This window comes from Octopus bimaculoides, chromosome 28 (assembly GCF_046866305.1).
Source record: "Octopus bimaculoides isolate indiv1 chromosome 28, ASM4686630v1, whole genome shotgun sequence".
Lineage (NCBI taxonomy): Eukaryota > Metazoa > Mollusca > Cephalopoda > Octopoda > Octopodidae > Octopus > Octopus bimaculoides.
The window spans coordinates 15,113,303-15,134,586 of record NC_142955.1 but is presented as its reverse complement, the minus strand read 5'-3'; the positions used below and the strand labels follow the sequence as shown (position 1 = coordinate 15,134,586).

Sequence of the window (21,284 nt, the reverse complement as noted above, 5' to 3'; positions counted from 1 at the left end):
CCAAGAATTATAATAATGTTCAGTCATAAAAGCGAGTGGAAATCAGATTTTCGTAACTTTTTATAAAAGGCTTCCCCGCCACCATCATTTTCAAATGCATGGTGAAGATAACGGTGGGGAGTGTAGAAAGGAGCTTCCATAGCTAGAAATAGCAGCCAAATCTTGCACATATCAGACACCTCTCATCCAGAGCTAGAGATAGCAGTCAAATCCCGCAAAAATCAAGGACATCATTCGTTCATAAAACATAGAAGAGAAACAAAGAATCGACGTGCCAAAAACCAAACGTCTACAGAATTAAAAACATTGAATATTTTCATTGTTTAATACTTACAGAAATGTTTCATAAAGGATGGTGTTGTTATATATGTGTGTATCTGGTAGCTGAGAAAGACATTATAACTATTATCAGCTGATTAAAAGAATTTAATGAAGAAAATATTTAACCAGATATCAACACGAAGAGCATGAAAAATAATTCTCTCCCTTTATGTATCAGTAGATTGCTTTTGAGATGCGTGTGCGTGCACCGTACAGAGAGACAATAGGGTAATGACGTTCTTCGGAAAGGTTGGGAGGGGAGAAAGTGTAGTGTAGGAGAGAAACAAGGGATGTTAAGCTAAGAGAAATTAAGAATGGAATGAGTTAAGGCACTTGTGAACCTGACAGGAGGAATGAATGGATAGAAGAAAGTGACAATTAAGAAATTAGCAATTAGCGATGGAGAAATGAAAAGTTGCAAAATTGAAAAATGATGGAAGAAAGGGAAAAATGAACTGCTGAGGCTGTGTGAAAGGACGAGGTTTTAGTAGATAACATGAACTGTAAGGAGACTCTTGGAAATCTCAGAGGAGGAATTCTTCGCAGTCGGCACTATAAATGTACATGAGATGTGAAATGACAACCAGAAAAAAATGAGGCGTATACAACAATACAAATTCAAAAGAAGTCAGGCAAGAAACGAATAAACATTGGCTTAAAGCTAAAGATTGACACTGGAGCGCAGAATGATATCTTACCTGTCAACCTCTACAAAAAGATGTTCCTAGAAAAGATGACACAAGAGGATAAAAAAAAGAATGGAAATACTAACTAGTTTCGCCTAGATTAGGAAGCTGAAAACCACGTAAGTGGGCAGAATAATCTCACGGTTTCTGCTACAGGATTGCCACCTTTGACAATCCACTGGTGTAAGGAAGATTACTGCTATTTTTTCATTGCCAAAAGGGCTGTTAGATATCCATGTCTATATATACGTATGAATATATCCCTATCATTAGTACTATTTTGTTAAGCGCATTTAGTAGACAGTATGAACTGTGAATAAAGCGGATACACATAGTGTGTATTATTGCGCGATACATCCACAGTTGTAAACATGCCAAGTAAATAAACGCATAAAATCATAATAACGTCTTCCATGAGTTGTTTTATTGTCTCAACACAAACCAAGGAAAACATAAGTGCCGTAACTTATACCCATACTAACTTCTTGTAGATTAGCGTCCCCTGTTTCTTTCTGAAACTATACTTTACCCCTCCCTCTTTTCACCTTCCCAACCTCTCCCAATAACGTCATTACCCCGTTGTACCTCCCCACTGGACACACATTATTTCATTCAATTTGCTATAAAGGCAGTACACAGAGAGTAGCTACGGGCTGGACAAAAACATTAATGAGATGAGATGAATGATGATTAATATGGTATTAATGGGAGAAGACAGGAGCCGCCCGCCGAACTTCGCTTCTCTAAATCATTGTTCTTTTATAAATTTATACATAAATTTACAATTTGAGGCTATAAACCTCTTACTTTACAATTTCAATTTATCATGTCTTTGAAATGAGGCACTTGCCTCTTACACTTTTCTTTTTATGGGCCACAAGCCCTTTCAATATGAGGCACTCGTCCTTTTACATTTTACCGCCCGACCAGACTCCGTGCATCACTTAAGCACAACGCAGGTTCTTCGTCGGGCATCTTCCGTAAAAAAGCGGAATGGAACACACACACATAACAACGGCAATATATTAATACCTAAAGGGAAAGAATTAGACTTACGTGCCTTAAATATTACAGTGGAGGAGAAACGCATGCGCATTGAAAATACTTCCCAATTCATGCTGATATCCAGTTGAACGTCTCTTAATCAGCTGATTATACATTTATAATAGTTATAATATATTTCTCAGCTACCAGATACACACATATATATATAACAACACTATCCTTTATGAAACATTTCTGTAAGTATTAAACCATGAAAATATTCAATGTTTTTAGTTCTGCAGATGTTCACTTTTTGGCGCGTCGATTCTTTGTTTCTCTTCTATGTTTTATGAATGAAAGATGTCCTTGAGTTGTGCGAGATCTGGCTGCTATTTCTAGCTATGGGAGGGAGATTGAGTTATACGGGATTTGGCTGCTGTGTCTAGGTATGGAAGACAAACGAGTGGTGTGCGTATTGTTTACCTCCGCTAAATCGATTCCTAAACAATAATGCTTCTATAAAACAAACTTCGTTTGTTTATTTACGTTTGTCGTAATTTGAATTTAAAATAAAAATGTATATTTTATGAAAGTAAATTGTCCTTCAAAAAAAAGTGTATTTTACGATAGAAACCGAAAGTGACGGCTGTGATGTACCAAAATTTCATGAATCGTGTTTGATATTTGATGGTGGCGGGGTCTCGGCAACTTGTATACCCATTAAACTGTCAAGAGTTCACTCAGTTCTTGAGCATCTGTTTTACGAAGAGACGCATCCTCCCTTCTCTGGACCGATTATAATCGATTTTGTGGGCGCTCTGCACTTAAAACCATTGGTAAAGCCTTTTTATTGAAAAAAACCCCCCAAAAAACTACATATTTTCAGAGAAACGGTGAGTGATTTAAGGGACACTTGGCTGTTGTTTCTAGCATATTCCCCATGTTTAATGTTTACATCTTGACGCGGTAACCTATCCCATAAATGGATCGCCTGGAAATCAAAGTTAATATTTTTAGCAATTTTGTGGACTTTTCATCATTCATCAGTGTTTATTCTTGTTTGATCTGTCATAAAAATCGTACGTCCTGCAACTCACAATATGTTCACACAACCTACTAGAAATAACAGTGCATTTCCCTTAAATTTCTCCTATGGGTTATAAATATTGAAGACTGTATTGGATGATGTAGTCATAGATATACAATGTTATAAAAATAGACAGGATGTTCATGGGAAGAATGTCTATAATCACCTGTCTGCTCCACCAGAACTGACCTTGACTAAACAGCAAGGTCAAGTTATATTTCTGGACAAAAACTAATGTTAGTGTCCACTATTCTGTAGTTTTATTTTAAAACTGTTACACAATTTGAAGGTGTCAGTTTAGATTACAAATATGTCAGCTTTACACAAGATTCTGTGATATAAATTTGAATAAATTTATATGTTTAGTTCAACAACATCATTTAACGTCTGTTGTACATGCTGGGATGGGTTAGACGGTTTGACCAGAGGGTTTGTCCATGATTGGCTGGTTTGACCAGAGCTGGCTAGCTGCAGTAGAATCCAGTCTGATTTGTCATGGTTTCTACAGCTGCATGTCCTTCACGGTGTCAACCACAACTTACAGAGTGTGCAGGGTGCTTTTATGTGGCACTTCGCAGGCACTTTTACGTGGCACCACACAGATGCTTCAACATGGAGGCACTTTTACATGGCATTGCAAGTCTGCTTTTATGAAGAATAACCACAAGTGCTTTTCACCACCAGATGCACGAGTCCTAACACTTCCATTGTAGAGTGCAACGCTTCTCAGGTTTAGCAAGTTGCCAGACATTTTGGTCCTCTGTCATATCACATGAATGGTTCAGCATCCTGAGTTTGCTCTTTAGCACTTTATACTGTGTCTTTCGGGATGTCCCATTTTCACATGTTCCATCTACTTTGAAGGATTGGCACTTCTTTATGGAGCTGTCGAAGTCTAGTTCAGTTGTTAAAGTAAATGTTCTGTTTCTACCATTTATCTCAATAAAAATGAATCTGTATGATTTAAGCAGCCTCTACATCTTACGCTGTTGTTTCTCTGTAATTTCAGGACATCAGACAGCATTGATGTAACAGAAGAAGCATCGTCAATATCTACCATGTTTTAAATATTAAAGAAAAATATACAAAACAGATGTATAGCATTATTTCTACAAATCTGTGGAGGAATTCTTGTGAAACATTAGCTCTGGAATTATATTATTAGCAAAATTTCTGAACATTACAGTCAAGACGAAGAGCCTGAGTGCTGATTAAAGTTGGATAACTATATCTAAGTGTTGTTAAACGAAGGTAACACTGGACAGAAATACAGCAGTAGAAGTGTATGTAAAGAATAAAGTATAAGAAAAGAAAGAAAGATATATAAACTGAGATTTGAGAGGAAAAATAATGGAAAAGATTGTGAAAAGTGTACAATTGATTTCCCCTGAATCCATGAAAAAACACAGGAGATCATACGACTGTGATATCTGTAGAAAGTCCTTCCCTCAAAAAAGTAATCTTGTTATGCACAAACGTATTCACACAGGAGAGAAACCGTATCATTGTGATATCTGTGGTAAATCATTCTCTCAACGTATTCACTTAGCTGGACACAAACGTATTCATACAGGAGAGAAACCCTATCATTGTGATATCTGTGGTAAATCATTCTCTCATAATAGTATCTTAATTAAACACAAACGTATTCATACAGGAGAGAAACCATATCACTGTGATATCTGTGGTAAATCATTCTCTCAAAGTATTCACTTAACAAAACACAGACGCATTCATACAGGAGAGAAACCTTATCACTGTGATATTTGTGACAAACCTTTCTCTGAAAATACTGCCTTAACAAAACACAGTCGTGTTCATTCAGGAGAGAAGCCATATCACTGTGATATCTGTGGTAAATCATTCTCTCAAAATAGTGTCTTAACTAGACACAAACATATTCATACAGGAGAGAAATCATATCATTGTGATATTTGTAGTAAATCATTCTCTGACAATAGTGACTTAACAAAGCACAAACGTACTCATACAGGAGAGAAACCATATCACTGTGATATCTGTGGAGAATCATTCTCTCATAATAGTATCTTAACTACGCATAAACGTATTCATACAGGAGAGAAACCATATCACTGTGATATTTGTGGTAAATCATTCTCTGCCAACAGTGGCTTAGCAAAGCACAGACGTATTCATACAGGAGAGAAACCTTATCATTGTGACGTCTGTGGTAAATCATTCTCTAGAAATAGTACTGTAATTACACACAAACGTACTCATACAGGAGAGAAGCCATACCACTGTGATGTCTGTGGTAAATCCTTCTCTAATAATAGTCACTTAACTAAACACAAACTCATTCATACAGGCGAGAAACAATATAATTGTGATATCTGTGGTAAATCATACTATCAGAATAGTAGCTTAACAAAACACAAACTTATTCATACAGGAGAAAAACCACATCATTGTGATATATGTGGTAAATCATTCTCTCAAAACTTTGACCTAACACATCACAAATATATTCATACTGGAGAGAGACCATATCATTGTGATATCTGTGGTAAAACGTTCTCTCAAAATAGTAGCTTAATGAAGCACAAACGCATTCATACAGGAGAGAAACCATATCACTGTGATATCTGTGGTAAATCATTCTCTCAAGATGGCAACTTAATGAAACACAAATATATTCATACAGGAGAGAAACGACATCACTGTGATATCTGTGGTAAATCATTCTCTGAAAGTGGTACTTTGACTAGACATAAATCTATTCATACAGGAGAGAAAGGAAAGAGGTAGTTTCTATAATTTCATGTTTGCTCTGTATTTTTAATATTCCTGTGTTTTATGCAATGGAAATTAAAGTATTTTCACAGCTTGGAGATTTTTTTGTTTTGTTTTTCTAATTTTCAACTCCTTATTTTCCTCGGTGTAAGGACCTCTATGCCAAAATTCTTCCTCCTGCTGACAGCCGGATGGCAACACCAGGCTCCAATCTGATTTGGCAGAGTTTCTACAGCTGGATGCCCTTCCTAACGCCAACCCCTCAGAGAGTGTAGTGGGTGCTTTTACGTGTCACCCGCACGAAGGCCAGTCAGGCGGTACTGGCAACGGCCATGCTTTTATGTGCCATCTGCACAAGAGCCAGTCCAGGGGCACTGGCAACGATCTCGCTCGAAAATCCTTACACATGTCACGGGCACAAGTGCCAAAAAGGCGACGCTGGGCACAGATGCCATCCCGATTTCACTTTCGCTTGCTCCAATAAGTCTTTGCCTTTATGATGCCACCAAACATAAAGCATAACGTTTTTGGCATGGCTATTCGTCTTTGGTTACTGTTTTTGGGGTTCCTTATGCAAACTCCAGAATTTTTTTCATTTACAATCCATTTTTCGTTTCCAGTCACAAGTTGTTTAAAAAAAAGGCATGCTTTTATTTCATTTGAAAAGCATCTCACAAATGGAATACCGGTTCAAATCTTTTCTGAGCGTTTGTGAGGGACCCATAAATTATAGCAACAAATGTATCCTAGTTGTGTACAATGAAGCAATAAAAGATTTAGCTTTAAAGCACTCAGAACTCTCCGGGGAACCTAATACTATGGGGAACATGTTGAGAACCAGATAAAGAATGATGTCAAAAGGTCTGGCGTCCCTGTCAGAATTATGTGGTAAGGCCATACCCTCAGACACTACCTTTCCCACAATAACATACTGGACACATGCTGTCTGAACCAGTGCTCCATCAAAGGCAAACATCCAACAGACAGCATCCAGTTGTGTTTTCAAACTCATGTGATATTCGAGATGACCTGTTTTTGTAGGGAAACATATATAGGATTGACTAAACAATAGTTTTGCGTCAAAGTGAAGCAACACTTTTCAGAAGGCCACAACAGCCAGTACCATAATACAACACCACCATCGCTGAGGGGGATTTCCCCCACCCACATACTGGCAAGGGGGACAGATGCAGTCAACATCTGCATAAAGGAGTAACATTTCACCAGAAAGAGAGTGGCTGGCCTCAACTACTGGAATGAACTTGACGGCTGGAAATTTCTTTACTTCTTCCAGAGACTTTAAGCAACACCAGCAGTAACCACCATGGGACGCCTGAGGAAGGATTATAGATCTGAAAGCATTCACAGAAGTATAACCCAAGAACCAGCAACAAGGCTTCACACAGACCACATGCTACCAGTGTCTCCCTCTACCATTTAACTTTGGACATTTCTGTATCACACCTTGAGACTTTTTGAAATAGTTTTGAAACTTTTGAACTTTTAAACCTTCGAACTTTAAAAAAAAAAAAAATACTAAATAAATTTCTGAAAGATGATAAAAAAAACTCATTCTGGAAATTTAAAAGAAAATTTCCCAGTGTCCCTTCACAGTTCGTGTAATCTACTAAAACCCCACCATTTTACACTGCCCCTCATTTTTTGTATTTCTTCCATCATTTTTCACTTTTGCCACTTTTCGTTTCTCCTTCGCTAATTGCTAATATCTCAATTGTCCCTTTCTTCTACCCATTCATTCCTCCTATCAGGTTCACTAGTGCCTTAACTTACTCATACCAACTTCTCTTAGCCAAAGTGTTCCCTGTTTTTTTTGTTTTTTTTTCCCCACACGACACTTTACCCCTCCACCGTTCACTTAGTTCTCGAGGAGTTTCAGCGCGACACAAAGTGTTACGTGGCTGGCCCTTCGAAATACAGGAACAACAGAAATAGAAAGAAAGAGCGAGAGAAAGTACTGATGAAAGAGTACAGCAGGGTTCACCACCACCCCCTGCTGGAGCCTCGTGGAATTTTAGGTGTTTTCGCTCAAAAAACACTCACAACGCCCGGCCTCGGAATCGAAACCGCTACCATTGCCCTTCCAGCCAACCTCTCCTAATAACGTTGTTACTCTGTTGTCCCTCCGTACAGGACACCCACACATTTCAGCAGTAGTATAACCGTTACATGAAGGGAGATAAACTTAAGGAGATACGCATGCGCATTGAACGTACAACCTACTTGATGTTCATATCCATTTAATTGTGCTGTTCGTTAATTTTCCTGAGTCAGTTGTTAATTACAATACATATTTATAATACATTTCTCTGCCACCAGATACACACATATATATAACAACACTGTCCTTTATGAAACATTTCCGTAAGTATTAAACAACGAAGATCTTCAGTGCTATTAATTCTGTAACCGTTCGTTTTTTGACACGTCCATTCTTAGTTTCTCTTCTATGTTTTATGAATGAGAGATGTCCATGATTTGCGTGGGATTTTGCCTGTTATTTCTAGCTATGGAAGAGAAAGGTTTGATTTGTGCGGAATTTGGTTGCTATTTTCGCTATGGAAGCTACTCATTACACTCCCGATCGTTGACACGTCAGTTGTTTTTTTTTTGTTTTTTTTTCATTTAAGAAATATTCTGAAATACTCTCCAACCACTGAAATGTTCAGAAACCGATATTCTGTTATTATTTATCGAACGTTTGTATTCGTACCGAAAATCGAGATCGAGTGAGCTTTTGCCCTCTACTAGTAATTTCGGTAAATCTTGGGAAGTTTTCTGTTGAATGAATTACGGTCACCTCCTAATATGCCACGAACCTCTTTTTTGATCGGGAAAATTGGGTGGAGTGAAATATTAGGAAATTTTGACCTTTTCACCCGCACGATTTTCACTAAGAAAAAAAAACCCCGGATTTTTTGCGTGACATCAAGTACCCTGACTTCCTAATATGCTGCAAGCTCCTTATTTTTCTCCGGGAAAAGGGGTGAAGGTGAATCTCCCCCCCCCCCCCTATATCCCGGAATTTTAGGACTTTTTTTTTTTTTTCGTGAATGAATTCTGGTGACCTAATATGCTACAAAATTCTTTTGGGGGTCCGGAAAACTGGGTGGGGTGAGGTAGAAACCTCGGAAATTTCATCCCACCTCATTTATCTTTTCACCCGCACTATTTTCACTAAGAAAAAAAAAAAAACACTTGGATTTTTCTTCATAGATTCGATTACCCTGATCTCCTAATATGCTGCAAACCCTTTATTTTGTTTAGAAAAAAGGTGGTGGGGGGAACCAGATCCCTCACCCATATCCCACTTTTTATGTGGGATATGGCCGCGCCATTGCCGACGGCTCGTAAAAAGTACCATTCAAGCCATCTGACTGGCCCCCCGTGTCAGTCACACTTGAAAAGCACCCACTACACTCTCGGAGTGGTTGGCGTTAGGAAGGGCATCCAGCTGTAGAAACTCTGCCAAATCAGATTGGAGTCACATTGCGGCCTCCTGGCTCAGTCAAGCCATCAATCCCATGCCAGCATGGAAAGCAGACTATACTCATGATGATGTATAATGATATATATAATTATGATAAATTGTTACGCATTGAATGCTTAGCTAAACTTCGTCACCCGCTCGCACTCTCTCTCTCTCCCCACACACAAAAATGAAACACATTTCAGCGACCAAACTTGCAAAGGGAAAATCTAGTTGGGATTATGATATATATTACATCCAGTGATTTTAAGAGGTATGAAAAAGATATTTTTGTTTTAATATAATACTTTTACTGGTTTCATACACGAACTAACGTGTTTTTTAGATTAATTATGTATCATTCTTTATCTCACTACTGACTTTGGTACCACTCTAACTTCTATAACCTCTGCATTTTCACTTATTCATTTCAAACTTCTTTAAATTTTCAATCTAATGTAATCCACACTCTCCTGAAAACGTATTTCTGCAAAATACTATCTAAAATTTTCGGTAAAGAAAGAAATAGCGGATAATATTTGTAAATAGGGGGAGGGGTGAAATTCCCGAGGGTTCCACCCCACCCCGTTTTCCAGACCCCAAAAACGGGTTTTTTAGCATATTAGGAAGTCTCTGCAATTCAGTCAACATAAGAAGAAAAATAGAATTTCCAATGATTCTGGGATATGTGGGAGAGGGGGGGGGGTCATACAATCAGATGTTAGCTAAAATGTTTATTTCTACCATTTATTTCAATAGAAACGAACCTGTATGTTTTAAGTAGCTTCTACATCTTACACTGTTGTTTCTCTATAATTTCAGAACCTCAGACAACATTGACATAACAGAAGAAACATCCTCAATATCTACCATATTTTAAAGACTAAAAGAAAATATTACATAAAACAGATGTATAGCATTATTTCTACAAATCTGTGGTAGAATTCCAGTGAAAAATTTGCTCTGAAATAATATTATTATCAAAATTTTTGAACATCACTGACTGGAGTGTCAAGAAGGTAACGCTGAACAGAAATACAGCAGTATATAAAAACAAAAGCAAGAAAAATATATAAACTAGAATTTGAGAGGAAAAGTAATGGAAAAGAGTGAGAAAAATAGGCAATTGACTTCCGCTGAATCCATGAAAAAACAGAGGAGATCATATGACTGTGATATCTGTACAAAGTCCTTTCTTCAAAAAAGTAACCTATTTATACACAAACGTATTCACACAGGAGAGAAACCGTATCATTGTGATATCTGTGGTAAATCGTTCTCTCAAAATAGTAGCTTAACAACACATGCACGTATTCATACAGGAGAGAGACCATATCATTGTGAGATCTGTGGTGAATCATTCTCTCATAATAGTACCTTAACTACACATGAACGTATTCATACAGGAGAGAAGCCATATCATTGTGACGTCTGTGGTAAATCCTTCTCTAATAGTAGTCACTTAGCTAAACACAGACTTATTCATACGGGAGAGGCACAATATATTTGTGATATCTGTGGTAAATCATTCCCTCAAAATAGTAAATTAACAGAACATAAATATATTCATACAGGAGAGAAACCATTTCATTGTGATATCTGTGGTAAATCGTTCACCCAAAATGGTAACTTAAAGAAACACAAACATATCCATACAGGTGAGAAACCATATCACTGTGATATCTGTGGTAAGTCATTCTCTCAAAGTAATACCTTAACAAAACATAAACGTATTCATACAGGAGAGAAGCCATATCGATGTGATATCTGTGGTAAATCATTCCCTGTAAGTAGTACATTAATTAGACACAAATCTGTTCATACGGCAGAGAAACCATATCACTGTGATATCTGTGGTAAATCATTCTCTGAAAGTCGTACATTATCTAGACACAAACGTATTCATACAGGAGAGAAGCCACATCATTGTGATATCTGTGGTAAATCATTCTCTGAAAGTGGTACTTTGACTAGACACAAATCCGTTCATGTGGAAGATAAACTGAATTACTGTGATATCTGTGGTAAATCATTCTCTGAAAGTTGTGCATTAACAAGACACAGACGTATTCATACAGGAGAGAAACCATATCATTGTGATATTTGTGGTAAATCATTCTCTGAAAGTGGTACTTTGACTAGACACAAATCTATTCATATGGCAGATAAACTATATCGCTGTGATATCTGTGGTAAATCATTCTCTGAAAGTAGTACATTAACTAGACACAGACGTATTCATACAGGAGAAAAACCATATTGTTGTGATATCTGTGGTAAATCATTCTCTGAAAGTGGTACTTTGACTAGACACAAATCTATTCATACAGGAGAAAAACCATACCACTGTGATATTTGTAGTAAATCATTTGCTGAGAATGGTGCCTTAGCAAAGCACAGACGTAGTCATACAGGAGAGAAACCATATCATTGTGATATCTGTGGTAAATCATTCTCTCAAAGTTGGTACTTACCAAAACACAAATATATTCATACAAGGAAGAAAGGGGAAAAGTAGTTTCTTGTTTTGTAATATATTTTTAATATTCCTCTGATTTATGCAATGAAAATTAAAGTATTTCCAAGACTTTTAGATTTTTTTTGCTTTGTTCTTGTAATTTTCACCTTACTTTCTGTGATGTAAGGACCTCTTTACCAAAACTCCTCCTCCCACTGACAACTCTACACATTATTCTTTCTTGAATATTGCATCCTGTAATTACAATACATTTAAAAGCTTTATTCATTACATATAAACAGGAAAATTGTAAAATACACAGGAATATTGTAAGATTGTCAAATATATACATAAACAATGACCCCAAGTACCAAACAGAATTGACCACAAAGTAAGAACATGAGGCATAAGTATTGTTTAGTGCCCCACACCAGACTGATTCCTTGTTAATGTCTGAGGATAAATTTTCAAAGGTCCAGATTGGGATTATTTTCTTAAAATTGAGAAAAAAACGTTTTGTAGGAGATTGTTGCTCTCAATCCCACCCTATTTTTTGTCAACCCTAGCTTCAGAACTTGGGAAACCTACTAACCACTTGATTACCTCTGACTTTGGTGACACACAAACCAGATTGGCTACGTTCTCATCAGAAAGGAGGATAGGCAGATACTTGTGAATGCAAAGTCATTCCCTGGTAAAGAATCGACTTCACAGTGTAGGTTAGCAGTTAGTGATTTGACACTTAGAGTGAGAAGGTCTGAGAGACTTCAACTAATCTTGAAGAGAATGCCCTAGAAACTTAGGGATCCTTGAAATAGTTGAAAATGTGATGTACTAATTAAAGTCTTTAAGAGAAATAAGGAAGTGGATATATATATATGACTTAGAGGCTAAATGGTTATCCTTATGAGACAACCCATATAGAGTTGCTGGACAAATCTGAAGTTGGTCCAAAATGCCAGGCAGGTGAAAGGCGGCATGATGATGGAACAGAAGTATACTGAGCAATAAAAGCAAAGAGGCATTCTTGGAAGATGTGGGAAAATGGGAATAGCTGGTAGCTGGAAGAGAAGCTAGGAAACAGCTTTATTTAGCATGGGGAAAAAATAAACAAAACAGATATGCTAACATTCTACAGATTGAGGATCAAATTTATGAAGTATTCTGGTTTGCAGAAATTGAAGTTTGGGATGTGTGTACAAATGGATAATTGCAGACTTGCATTCACTGACCGTAAATAGAGACAGGCATGGAAAGCTACTACATGTGAGAGCTGTCCTAATGTGAACATAAGAGAAGGTCCAACCGTTCTTGTTGGCAGCAGTTAATACGAAGACTGTGAAAGCCCCTTGTCCATCAGGAACTGCTTCTGAAGTGCATAAAATATATGGTGTATTAGGATACAGTCTTGTCACCATTTAATTAATAAGGTTGTCCAGGAAGGTATCATAATTGATGTTGTGCCAGCATTATAGTCAAGATGTTTCTAGTTTCCCCTGAAGACTTTATCCTCTGACCTCCACCGGATGTCTTTTTCCTGAGCATCTCCGATGGCTTAACATACGGAACACCTTCCCTACCTAGTGTCTATCCTATTGAATGTAGTGATTATATAGCAAATATATCAGGTAGATGGCCCTGCTCAGTATGTAGAAAAGGAGTAGGTAGTAACTCTATAAGATGTACCCGGTGCAAGCTATGGACACATAAGAGGTGCAGCAACATCAAAGGCAGGTTAACTAGCAAGTTAGTTTTTGTTTGTGGCAGATGTTCAGGTGCAATAAAGAGTGTAAACAAACAGGAAACAACTTCTATCTCATTCCAGGGTGAAAAACTAGAGGTAGTCGATAGCTTCCGCTATCTGGGCGACCAAGTTAGTAGTTGGGGTGGGTGCGCTGAAAGTGTAGCTGCTAGAATAAGAATAGCCTGGGCAAAGTTTAGAGAGCTCTTACCCCTGCTGGCAACAAAGGGACTCTCACTCAGAGTAAAAGGCAGACTGTATGACGCATGCGTACAAACAGCCATGCTACATGGCAGTGAAACATGGGCTGTAACTGCTGAGGACATACGTAAGCTCGCAAGGAATGAAGCCAGTATGCTCCGTTGGATGTGTAATGTCAATGTGAATACCTGTCAGAGTGTAAGTATCTTGAGAGAAAAGCTGAACATTAGAAGCATCAGTTGTGGTGTGCAAGAGAGACGATTGCGCTGGTATGGACATGTGGTGAGAATGGATGAGGATAGCTGCGTGAAAAAGTGCCACACCCTAACAGTTGAGGGAACCCGTGGAAGAGGTAGGCCCAGGAAGACCTGGGCTGAGGTGGTGAGGCAAGACCTTCGTACATTGGGCCTCACCGAGGCGATGACTACTGACCGAGACCTTTGGAAATGTGCTGTGCGTGAGAAGACCCGGCAAGCCAAGTAAGATCGTTGCCAGTGCGCCTGGACTGGTTCTTGTGCGGGTAGCACATGAGATGCACCATTTTGAGCGTGGCCGTTGCCAGTACCGCCTGACTGGCTCCCGTAGGATTTTCGAGCGAGATCGTTGCCAGTGCCCTTGGACTGGCTTGTGCGGGTGGCACATAAAAGACACCATTTCGAGCGTGGCCGTTTTCGTGCGGGTGACACGTAAAAGCACCCACTACACTCTCTGAGTGGTTGGCGTTAGGAAGGGCATCCAGCTGTAGAAACTCTGCCAAATTAGATTGGAGCCTGGTGTTGCCATCCGGCTTCACCAGTCCTCAGTCAAATCGTCCAACCCATGCTAGCATGGAAAGCGGACGTTAAACGATGATGATGATGATGAATGTAGTGTATGCAGGTTGAAGGCTATCTATGTTTACAAGATTTGCCAAATGCACGATTTCTTTTCAGATATATAATGCTGCTGTCTCCTATCCCAGGGTCTTGCTGGCCCACACCCTCAAAGTTGGCACATTGAAAGATTTGTTGAGATGCTTGAACGGGGATGTGTAGATTTGTGCTGCATCCAGGAAATAAGGTGGAAGAAGTTCTGCTGGGTTCCTCACAGGCAAAGAACATAGGTATAAGATTTTCTGGGTAAGTAACACTGATGGGGTTAGGGGGTGTGGGTATACTCCTTGGAGAGGAATGGGTTGATAAAGTAACAAGTAGTCAGAGTCTGTAATAGAATACTTAATCTTAGACTAGTGCTACAACATATATCTTGGCTTATGCCCCTCAGCCGGGGCTACCTGATGAACAAAAAGATCAGTTTTATGATACCCTCTTGCTGACTACCTCGTCGACGAATGACAGGCCTTCTCTTTGCGGCTGGCGACTTCAACGGGCAAGTTGGACAACATCCAGGGAGTTTCCATGGTGTACATGATGGCTATGGACTTGGTTCCTGCAAGGATGAGGGAACAAGGCTGCTCGAGTTGTGTGATACAAATAATCTTACGATCTGTAATACTAACTTCAGGACGCCTGCAAGTCACCTGTTCACCCAGCAGTCTGGTGGCCACACTGGTCAGATTGACAACATTCTCACTAGGAAACAGGAAAGTTGGCTACTTATTAATGCCAAAACTTTCCCAAGTGATGAATGCACCCCACAACATAGGTTAGTAGTTAGCGACTTAAGGATCAGGAGAAAGAAGGGTCTGAAAGCTTAAGGATCATCTGAATGGACAGAGATTTAGAGACATTACTTGAAGCTTTTGATGAAAAAGAGCAGGATGTAGCATCACATAATGTGGAGGTTCTTTCAGGTTGACCTATTGAGGGCTACTGACCAAATCTGTGGATGGTGCAAAGTCCCCTCTTGACCTAAGGCAACATGGTGGTGGAACAATGTAGTTGGCAGGGCAATTAAGGAAACGAAATGGGCAAGGAAGGACTGGAAGTGTGGTGGTAGCAGGGAACTGTACCAGATCGCCAGAAGGGAAACTAGGAGACAGGTTTACTTAGGTAGAGGGGAAGCAGATTAGAAGAAATTTGTCAATGTTCTGAGTCGTGAGGATGAGGAACTTGAAGTGTTTCAAAAAGAATTGTGATGTCATAGTAGAGAAAAGTGCCTGCATGGATGATGGCTCACTTGCATTTTAATGATGCTGGAAAGAGAGAGACCTGGAGACACCACTATGAAAGGATGCTAAATGAAGAGAATGAATGGGAGAAAGAGAGTCTGTCAAATGTCGAACCAACAGAGGGACCAGCTATTCGAATTGACAGAATCTTGGTAAATAAAGCAATTAAAGGCATGAAAACAGAGAAAGCTCCCGGCCCATCAAGAATTACTGCAGAGATACTGAAAATATCTGGTGGTGTAGGCTATAGTCTTGTCATTCATATAGTCAACCAGGTGATACACAAAGGAGTCATAGACAATGAGTGGTGTAGCTGCACCATAGTCAACTGCTACAAAGGTAAAGGTGATGCATCAGATAGGAATAACTACAGAGGTATCAAGTTGGATCAGATGATGAAAGTCCCAGAAAATGTCATAGCGCAACTAATTAGGGAGAGTTAGTTCAGATGAGATGCAGTTTGGGTTTGTGCCAAGGAGAAGCACTGCTGAAGTTATATTTCTGTAAAGACAGCTGCAGGAGAAATTCCTAACCAAATATACAAAATTTTGGGGGGGAAAAGTGTTTTAGGAGGAGGTCTGGGTGGGGAATTTTGGAAAATTTTCCGGAGTCCACTTCATTTCATCTTAACCATCAAGAAAATGGACATTTTCAAATGAAATTCTTTACAAATATATTTTGGACTATGTAAATTCCGGGGACATAGGAATTTTGGGGGAAAACAATTGAGGATTATTTTCGAGAATTATTCCCCAATCGTCCATTTTTGTTTCATTTTCTCCGTTTTGTGCATCTGTAGATTTCCACACACACACGCACACACATTTATGTAATTAAAAAAGTTCAAACAGGGAATTATTCCATTCAATATCATTTTTATTATAGAAATTATGTAACAAATTATACCTTACACTTCCATATCTAACTGTCCATGTATATTCCTTCATTTTGCCTCTGGTGTCTTCTGCCTTTCTATTCGAAACGTTTACCTGGGGATTTACTTCAAGTGAAAAAAAAAAAAGTGTATGCAGCAGATAAGTTATAGCATATTTCTGTGTACTAGACTTTTAGCTGTTATTTTTAGCATAATGAGTTTTCTGGTGTGGGCTTCTTTTGCCTTCATTGCCTGTTTGTGGCTTCAGTAGTAATCTACAGATGCACAAACGCACAAAAGAAAGAAAATGAAACAAATATGGATGACTTGTTCAGAAACACTCATGAGTGGGGAACGGTTCTCAAAAATAACCCCCAATTGTTTTCCCCCCAAATTCCTGTGTCCTCGGAATCTACATACTCGGAGGTATATTTGTAGAGAATTTAATGAAAAAATATCCGTATATTGCTGTTGATATATGTGTGTGTGTGTCTCCTGTGCAGAGGAACAACAGGGTAACGACGTTATTAGAAAGGATGGGGAGGGGTAGAGTGTAGTGTCGGAAAGAAATAGGGGAAGCTAAGCTAAGAGAAGTTGGTATGAGTATGAGTTAAGGCACTTGTGAAACTGATAGGAGGAAGGAAAGAAGGGTTAGAAGAAAGTGACTATTGAGAACTTAGCAATTAGCGATGGCGAAATGAAAAGTGGCAAAATTGAAAAATGGTAGAAAAAATGACAAAATTATGGAAAAAAAATAATGAGAAGCAGAGGCAGTAGGAAAGGGCGAAGTTTTAGTAGATTACATTAACTGTGAGAGACCGTTGGAAATCTTCATTTATATTTCCAGAATGCTTTATTTTTTTGTTTTCCAGAAAGTTCTTCAGAATTTTTTATTTTTTTATTTTGAAAGTTTAAAAGTTCCAAATGTTTCAAAACTTCATCCAAAGGTCTCATAGGATGATACAGAAATATCCAAGGTTTAGTGGTATTATCATAGATAGATAGCTAAAATGATAGATGGGTAGACAGACAGATAAATACACACAGGGGAGCTACCGGTGGCATGTGGTTTGTGTGTAGCTTTGTTGCTAGTTTTTGGATTAAGAATAACTCTCGGAGTGGTTGGCGTTAGGAAGGGCATCCAGCTGTAGAAACTCTGCCAAATCAGATTGGAGCCTGGTGTAGCCTTCGGGCTCCACCAGTCCTCAGTCAAATCGTCCAACCCATGCTAGCATGGAAAGCGGACGTTAAACGATGATGATGATGATGATGATGAACATGTGAGTGCTTTCAGATCTATAATCCTTCATCAGACGTTCCATGGCGCTTACTGCTGGCTTTGGTTAAAGGCACCAGAAGCAGTATGTGGAATTTCCAGCCATCACGTTAATCCTGGTGGTTGTGGCAGGCCACCATCTTTCTAATGAAGTGTATCCCCTACTTTCAGAGGGTGGCCACATCACTTCCCCTTGCCACTAAATGGGTGGGGAAATCACTCTCAATGTTGGTGTTGGATTATGGCATTGGGTGTTCTGGCCTTGTGAAAAGAGTTCCTTCACTCTGACATGAAGCTGTCATTTAGTTGATCCTATATATGTTGCTCTGCAAGTACAGCTTATATGGTATAACACATGAGCTTGAAAACATAGCTGGACGGTCTCCATTAGAACTGGGACATTGGTTCAGACAGCATGTGTCCTGTATTTTGTTATTATGGGAAAAGTCATGTCCAATGGTGTGGCCTCACCTCATGATTCTAACAGGGAGGTCAGACCTTTTGATGTCATGTTGCCCAGAAAGTTCTCAGCGTTTTGAAGTTAAATCATTTGATTCATTGAACACGTCTGAAACTTAACAGTCAAAACTTTGGCGTTGCTCGAAATAGTAGTGAATCTCTTCTTTGTTCCTGACTAAAAACAGATTCATCTTTCATTCCGGTTTCCCTTCATAGACACTTGCAATAAAAAGCCGAATATTTCATATTCACGTAATTCTTTTCTGTTTTAAAAAGGAAGAAATGCAGCAAAGACTTGCAAAAACATTTGTGAAGTTTATGCTGATGATGCTGTAGTTGAATCAACTATTTGAAAGTGGTTTGCAAAATTTGAAGCTGAAGAGTTTAGCTTGGAAGATGACAGTCACAGTGGAAGACCTTCAGCATTGGATGAAGTTGTTTTGATGGCAAAAATTGAAAATTCAAGTATCATGACTAGAGAAGTTAGAAGTTTCTAAAAGTATGGCTCAGGAACACTTAGTGAAGCTAGGATACATTTCTTGCTATAATGTATGGACCCCACACAAACTCTCAGAAAAGAATTGCTTGTACTGGTGTTCCGTTTATGATATTCCGCCAATGGTCATTTTTTTGATTTGTCCATCGATCTTAGAAAAAATCTTATTCTGTCTGTGATACTTTTTTGTCTTTACTACAGCTGCAGCTTTCAAAGGAGTTCCACTTGCAACAGGAAATGCCAAATAAATCTTTTGTAGCATTGCTTTTAAACACATTACACTTTGTCTGAAGCAATGGCACATTTTATTCTATTTTTCACAGATTTTAGTAATGCTTGGTAATTTACATAAAAGTTTAAGATTTTTGGTTTAACTGACTCATTCCTAACACCAGCGATGGATGTCTTTTGCCAAAGACGAATTATCCTTTCTGCTACAATCTTGATAATTTGTTTAATTGAAGGATTTTTCTTAACTACATTTTTTTCTTTTCCTCATTCAAATGAAACACATTTTGGTACGTCCTTCTAAGTTGGCAACACTCGCTTGCTAAGATCACATGGAGTATCAAATAATGGGCATTCAATATCATGAGGAGTTATTGGCTTATGAATCATCAGTAAATGTAAACACGAAATTTAACACAATCATTAATTTTAATACAAGTCAAGGTACAAAGCCAAAAACTTCACACACGTACGTCCACATGTATCTCCTGTTCCATTTATAGTCAATTCAGAACCTTGAGATATGAGTCAATTATATTGAAACTTGGTATGCAACCTCTGAAGGATACTCTATAGCAAACAAGAAACTACCTTTTTCCTTTCTTCCTTGTATGAATATATTTGTGTTTCGCTAAGTTACCGTTTTGTGAGAATGATTTACCACAGATATCACAATGATATGGTTTTTCACCTGTATGAATAAATTTGTGTTTCGTTAAGCTACCATTTTGAGAGAATGATTCACCACAGATATCGCAATGATATGGTTTCTCCCCTGTGTGAATATGTTTATGTTGTGTTAAGTCAAAATTTTGAAAGAATGATTTACCACAGATATTACAATGATATGGTTTCTCTCCTGTATGAATATGTTTATGTCTAGATAAGTGACTACTGTTAGAGAATGATTTACCACAGATATCACAAAGATATGATTTCTCTCCTGTATGAATATATTTGTGTTTTGTTACATCACCATTTTGAGAGAATGATTTACCACAGATATCACAATGAAATGGCTTCTCTCCTGTATGGATACGCGTGTGTGTAGATAAGTGACTACTGTTAGAGAATGATTTACCACAGACATCACAATGATACGGCTTTTCTCCTGTATGAATAAGTTTGTGTTTCATTAAGTTACTACTTTGAGAGAATGATTTACCACAGATATCACAATGGTATGGTTTCTCTCCTGTATGAATATGTTTGTGTCTAGTTAATGTACTACTCACAGAGAATGATATACCACAAATATCGCAGTGATATGGTTTCTCTCCGGTATGGATACGTTTATGTGCAGTTAAGATACTATTATGAGAGAACACTTTACCACAGATATCACAATGGTATGATTTCTCTCCTGTATGAGTACGTTTGTGTGCAGTATGAATAAGTTTGTGTTTTGTTAAGTTACTATTTTGAGAGAATGATTTACCACAGATATCACAATAATATGGTTTTTCACCTGTTTGAATATGATTCTGCATAATTGGGTTACTTTCTTTGAAAGTACTTTGTACAGATATCACAGTCATATGATCTCATCTCTTTTACCATGTGTTCAGAGGAAATCCAATACTTTTCCTCTCAAATATTTTTCTTCTTTTTGTTATTTATTTCTTACAAACACTTCTACAGCTCTATTTCTGTCCAGTGTTACCTTTCTTTAGCAAAACTTACATAAATTTATCCAACTTTAATCAGTTCACAGGCTCCTCTTCTTGACACTCCAGTCAGGGATGTTCTGAAACTTGGTTAATGACATTATTCCAGAGTAAATGTTTCACAGGAATTCCTCCACAGATTTGTAGAAACAATCTGATACATCTGTTTCATATATTTTCCTTTAGTCTTTAAAACATGGTAGATATTGAGGACGTTTCTCCTGTTATGTCAATGTCATCTGATGTTCTGAAATTATAGAGAAACAACAGTGTAAGATGTAGAGGCTACTTAAAATATACAGATTCATTTCTACTGAGATAAACTGTAGAAATAAACATTTAACATAAGAATTCAACAGGATGCCAACAGCTCATTAAAGAAGTGCCGATCTCTGAAAGTGTATTGAATATGTGGTAGTGGGACACCCAGAAGGACATGGGATGAAAAACTGAAG

General features: G+C 38.2%; 2 protein-coding genes across 2 annotated transcripts in view; one reads left to right on the top strand and one right to left on the bottom strand.

The window, feature by feature from the left end:
• LOC106874810 (uncharacterized) overlaps window positions 1-21,284 on the bottom strand; it is a 40,294-nt gene that overhangs the window by 2,220 nt on the left and 16,790 nt on the right. Inside the window, exons 4-5 of the mRNA XM_089344614.1 lie at window positions 19,827-20,462; window positions 12,373-12,380 (exon numbers count right to left, since the gene is read on the bottom strand). Of these exons, the coding sequence (XP_089200740.1) occupies window positions 12,373-12,380; window positions 19,827-20,462 (644 nt within the window). The remainder of the gene's footprint in view (window positions 1-12,372; window positions 12,381-19,826; window positions 20,463-21,284) is intronic.
• LOC128251072 (uncharacterized) lies at window positions 1,575-11,912 on the top strand. Its single transcript, XM_052977412.2, has 3 exons — window positions 1,575-2,248; window positions 4,088-5,809; window positions 10,540-11,912. Exons 2-3 carry the CDS (start codon window positions 4,429-4,431, stop codon window positions 11,835-11,837), a joined length of 2,679 nt encoding a protein of 892 aa, XP_052833372.2. The 5' UTR covers window positions 1,575-2,248; window positions 4,088-4,428; the 3' UTR covers window positions 11,838-11,912.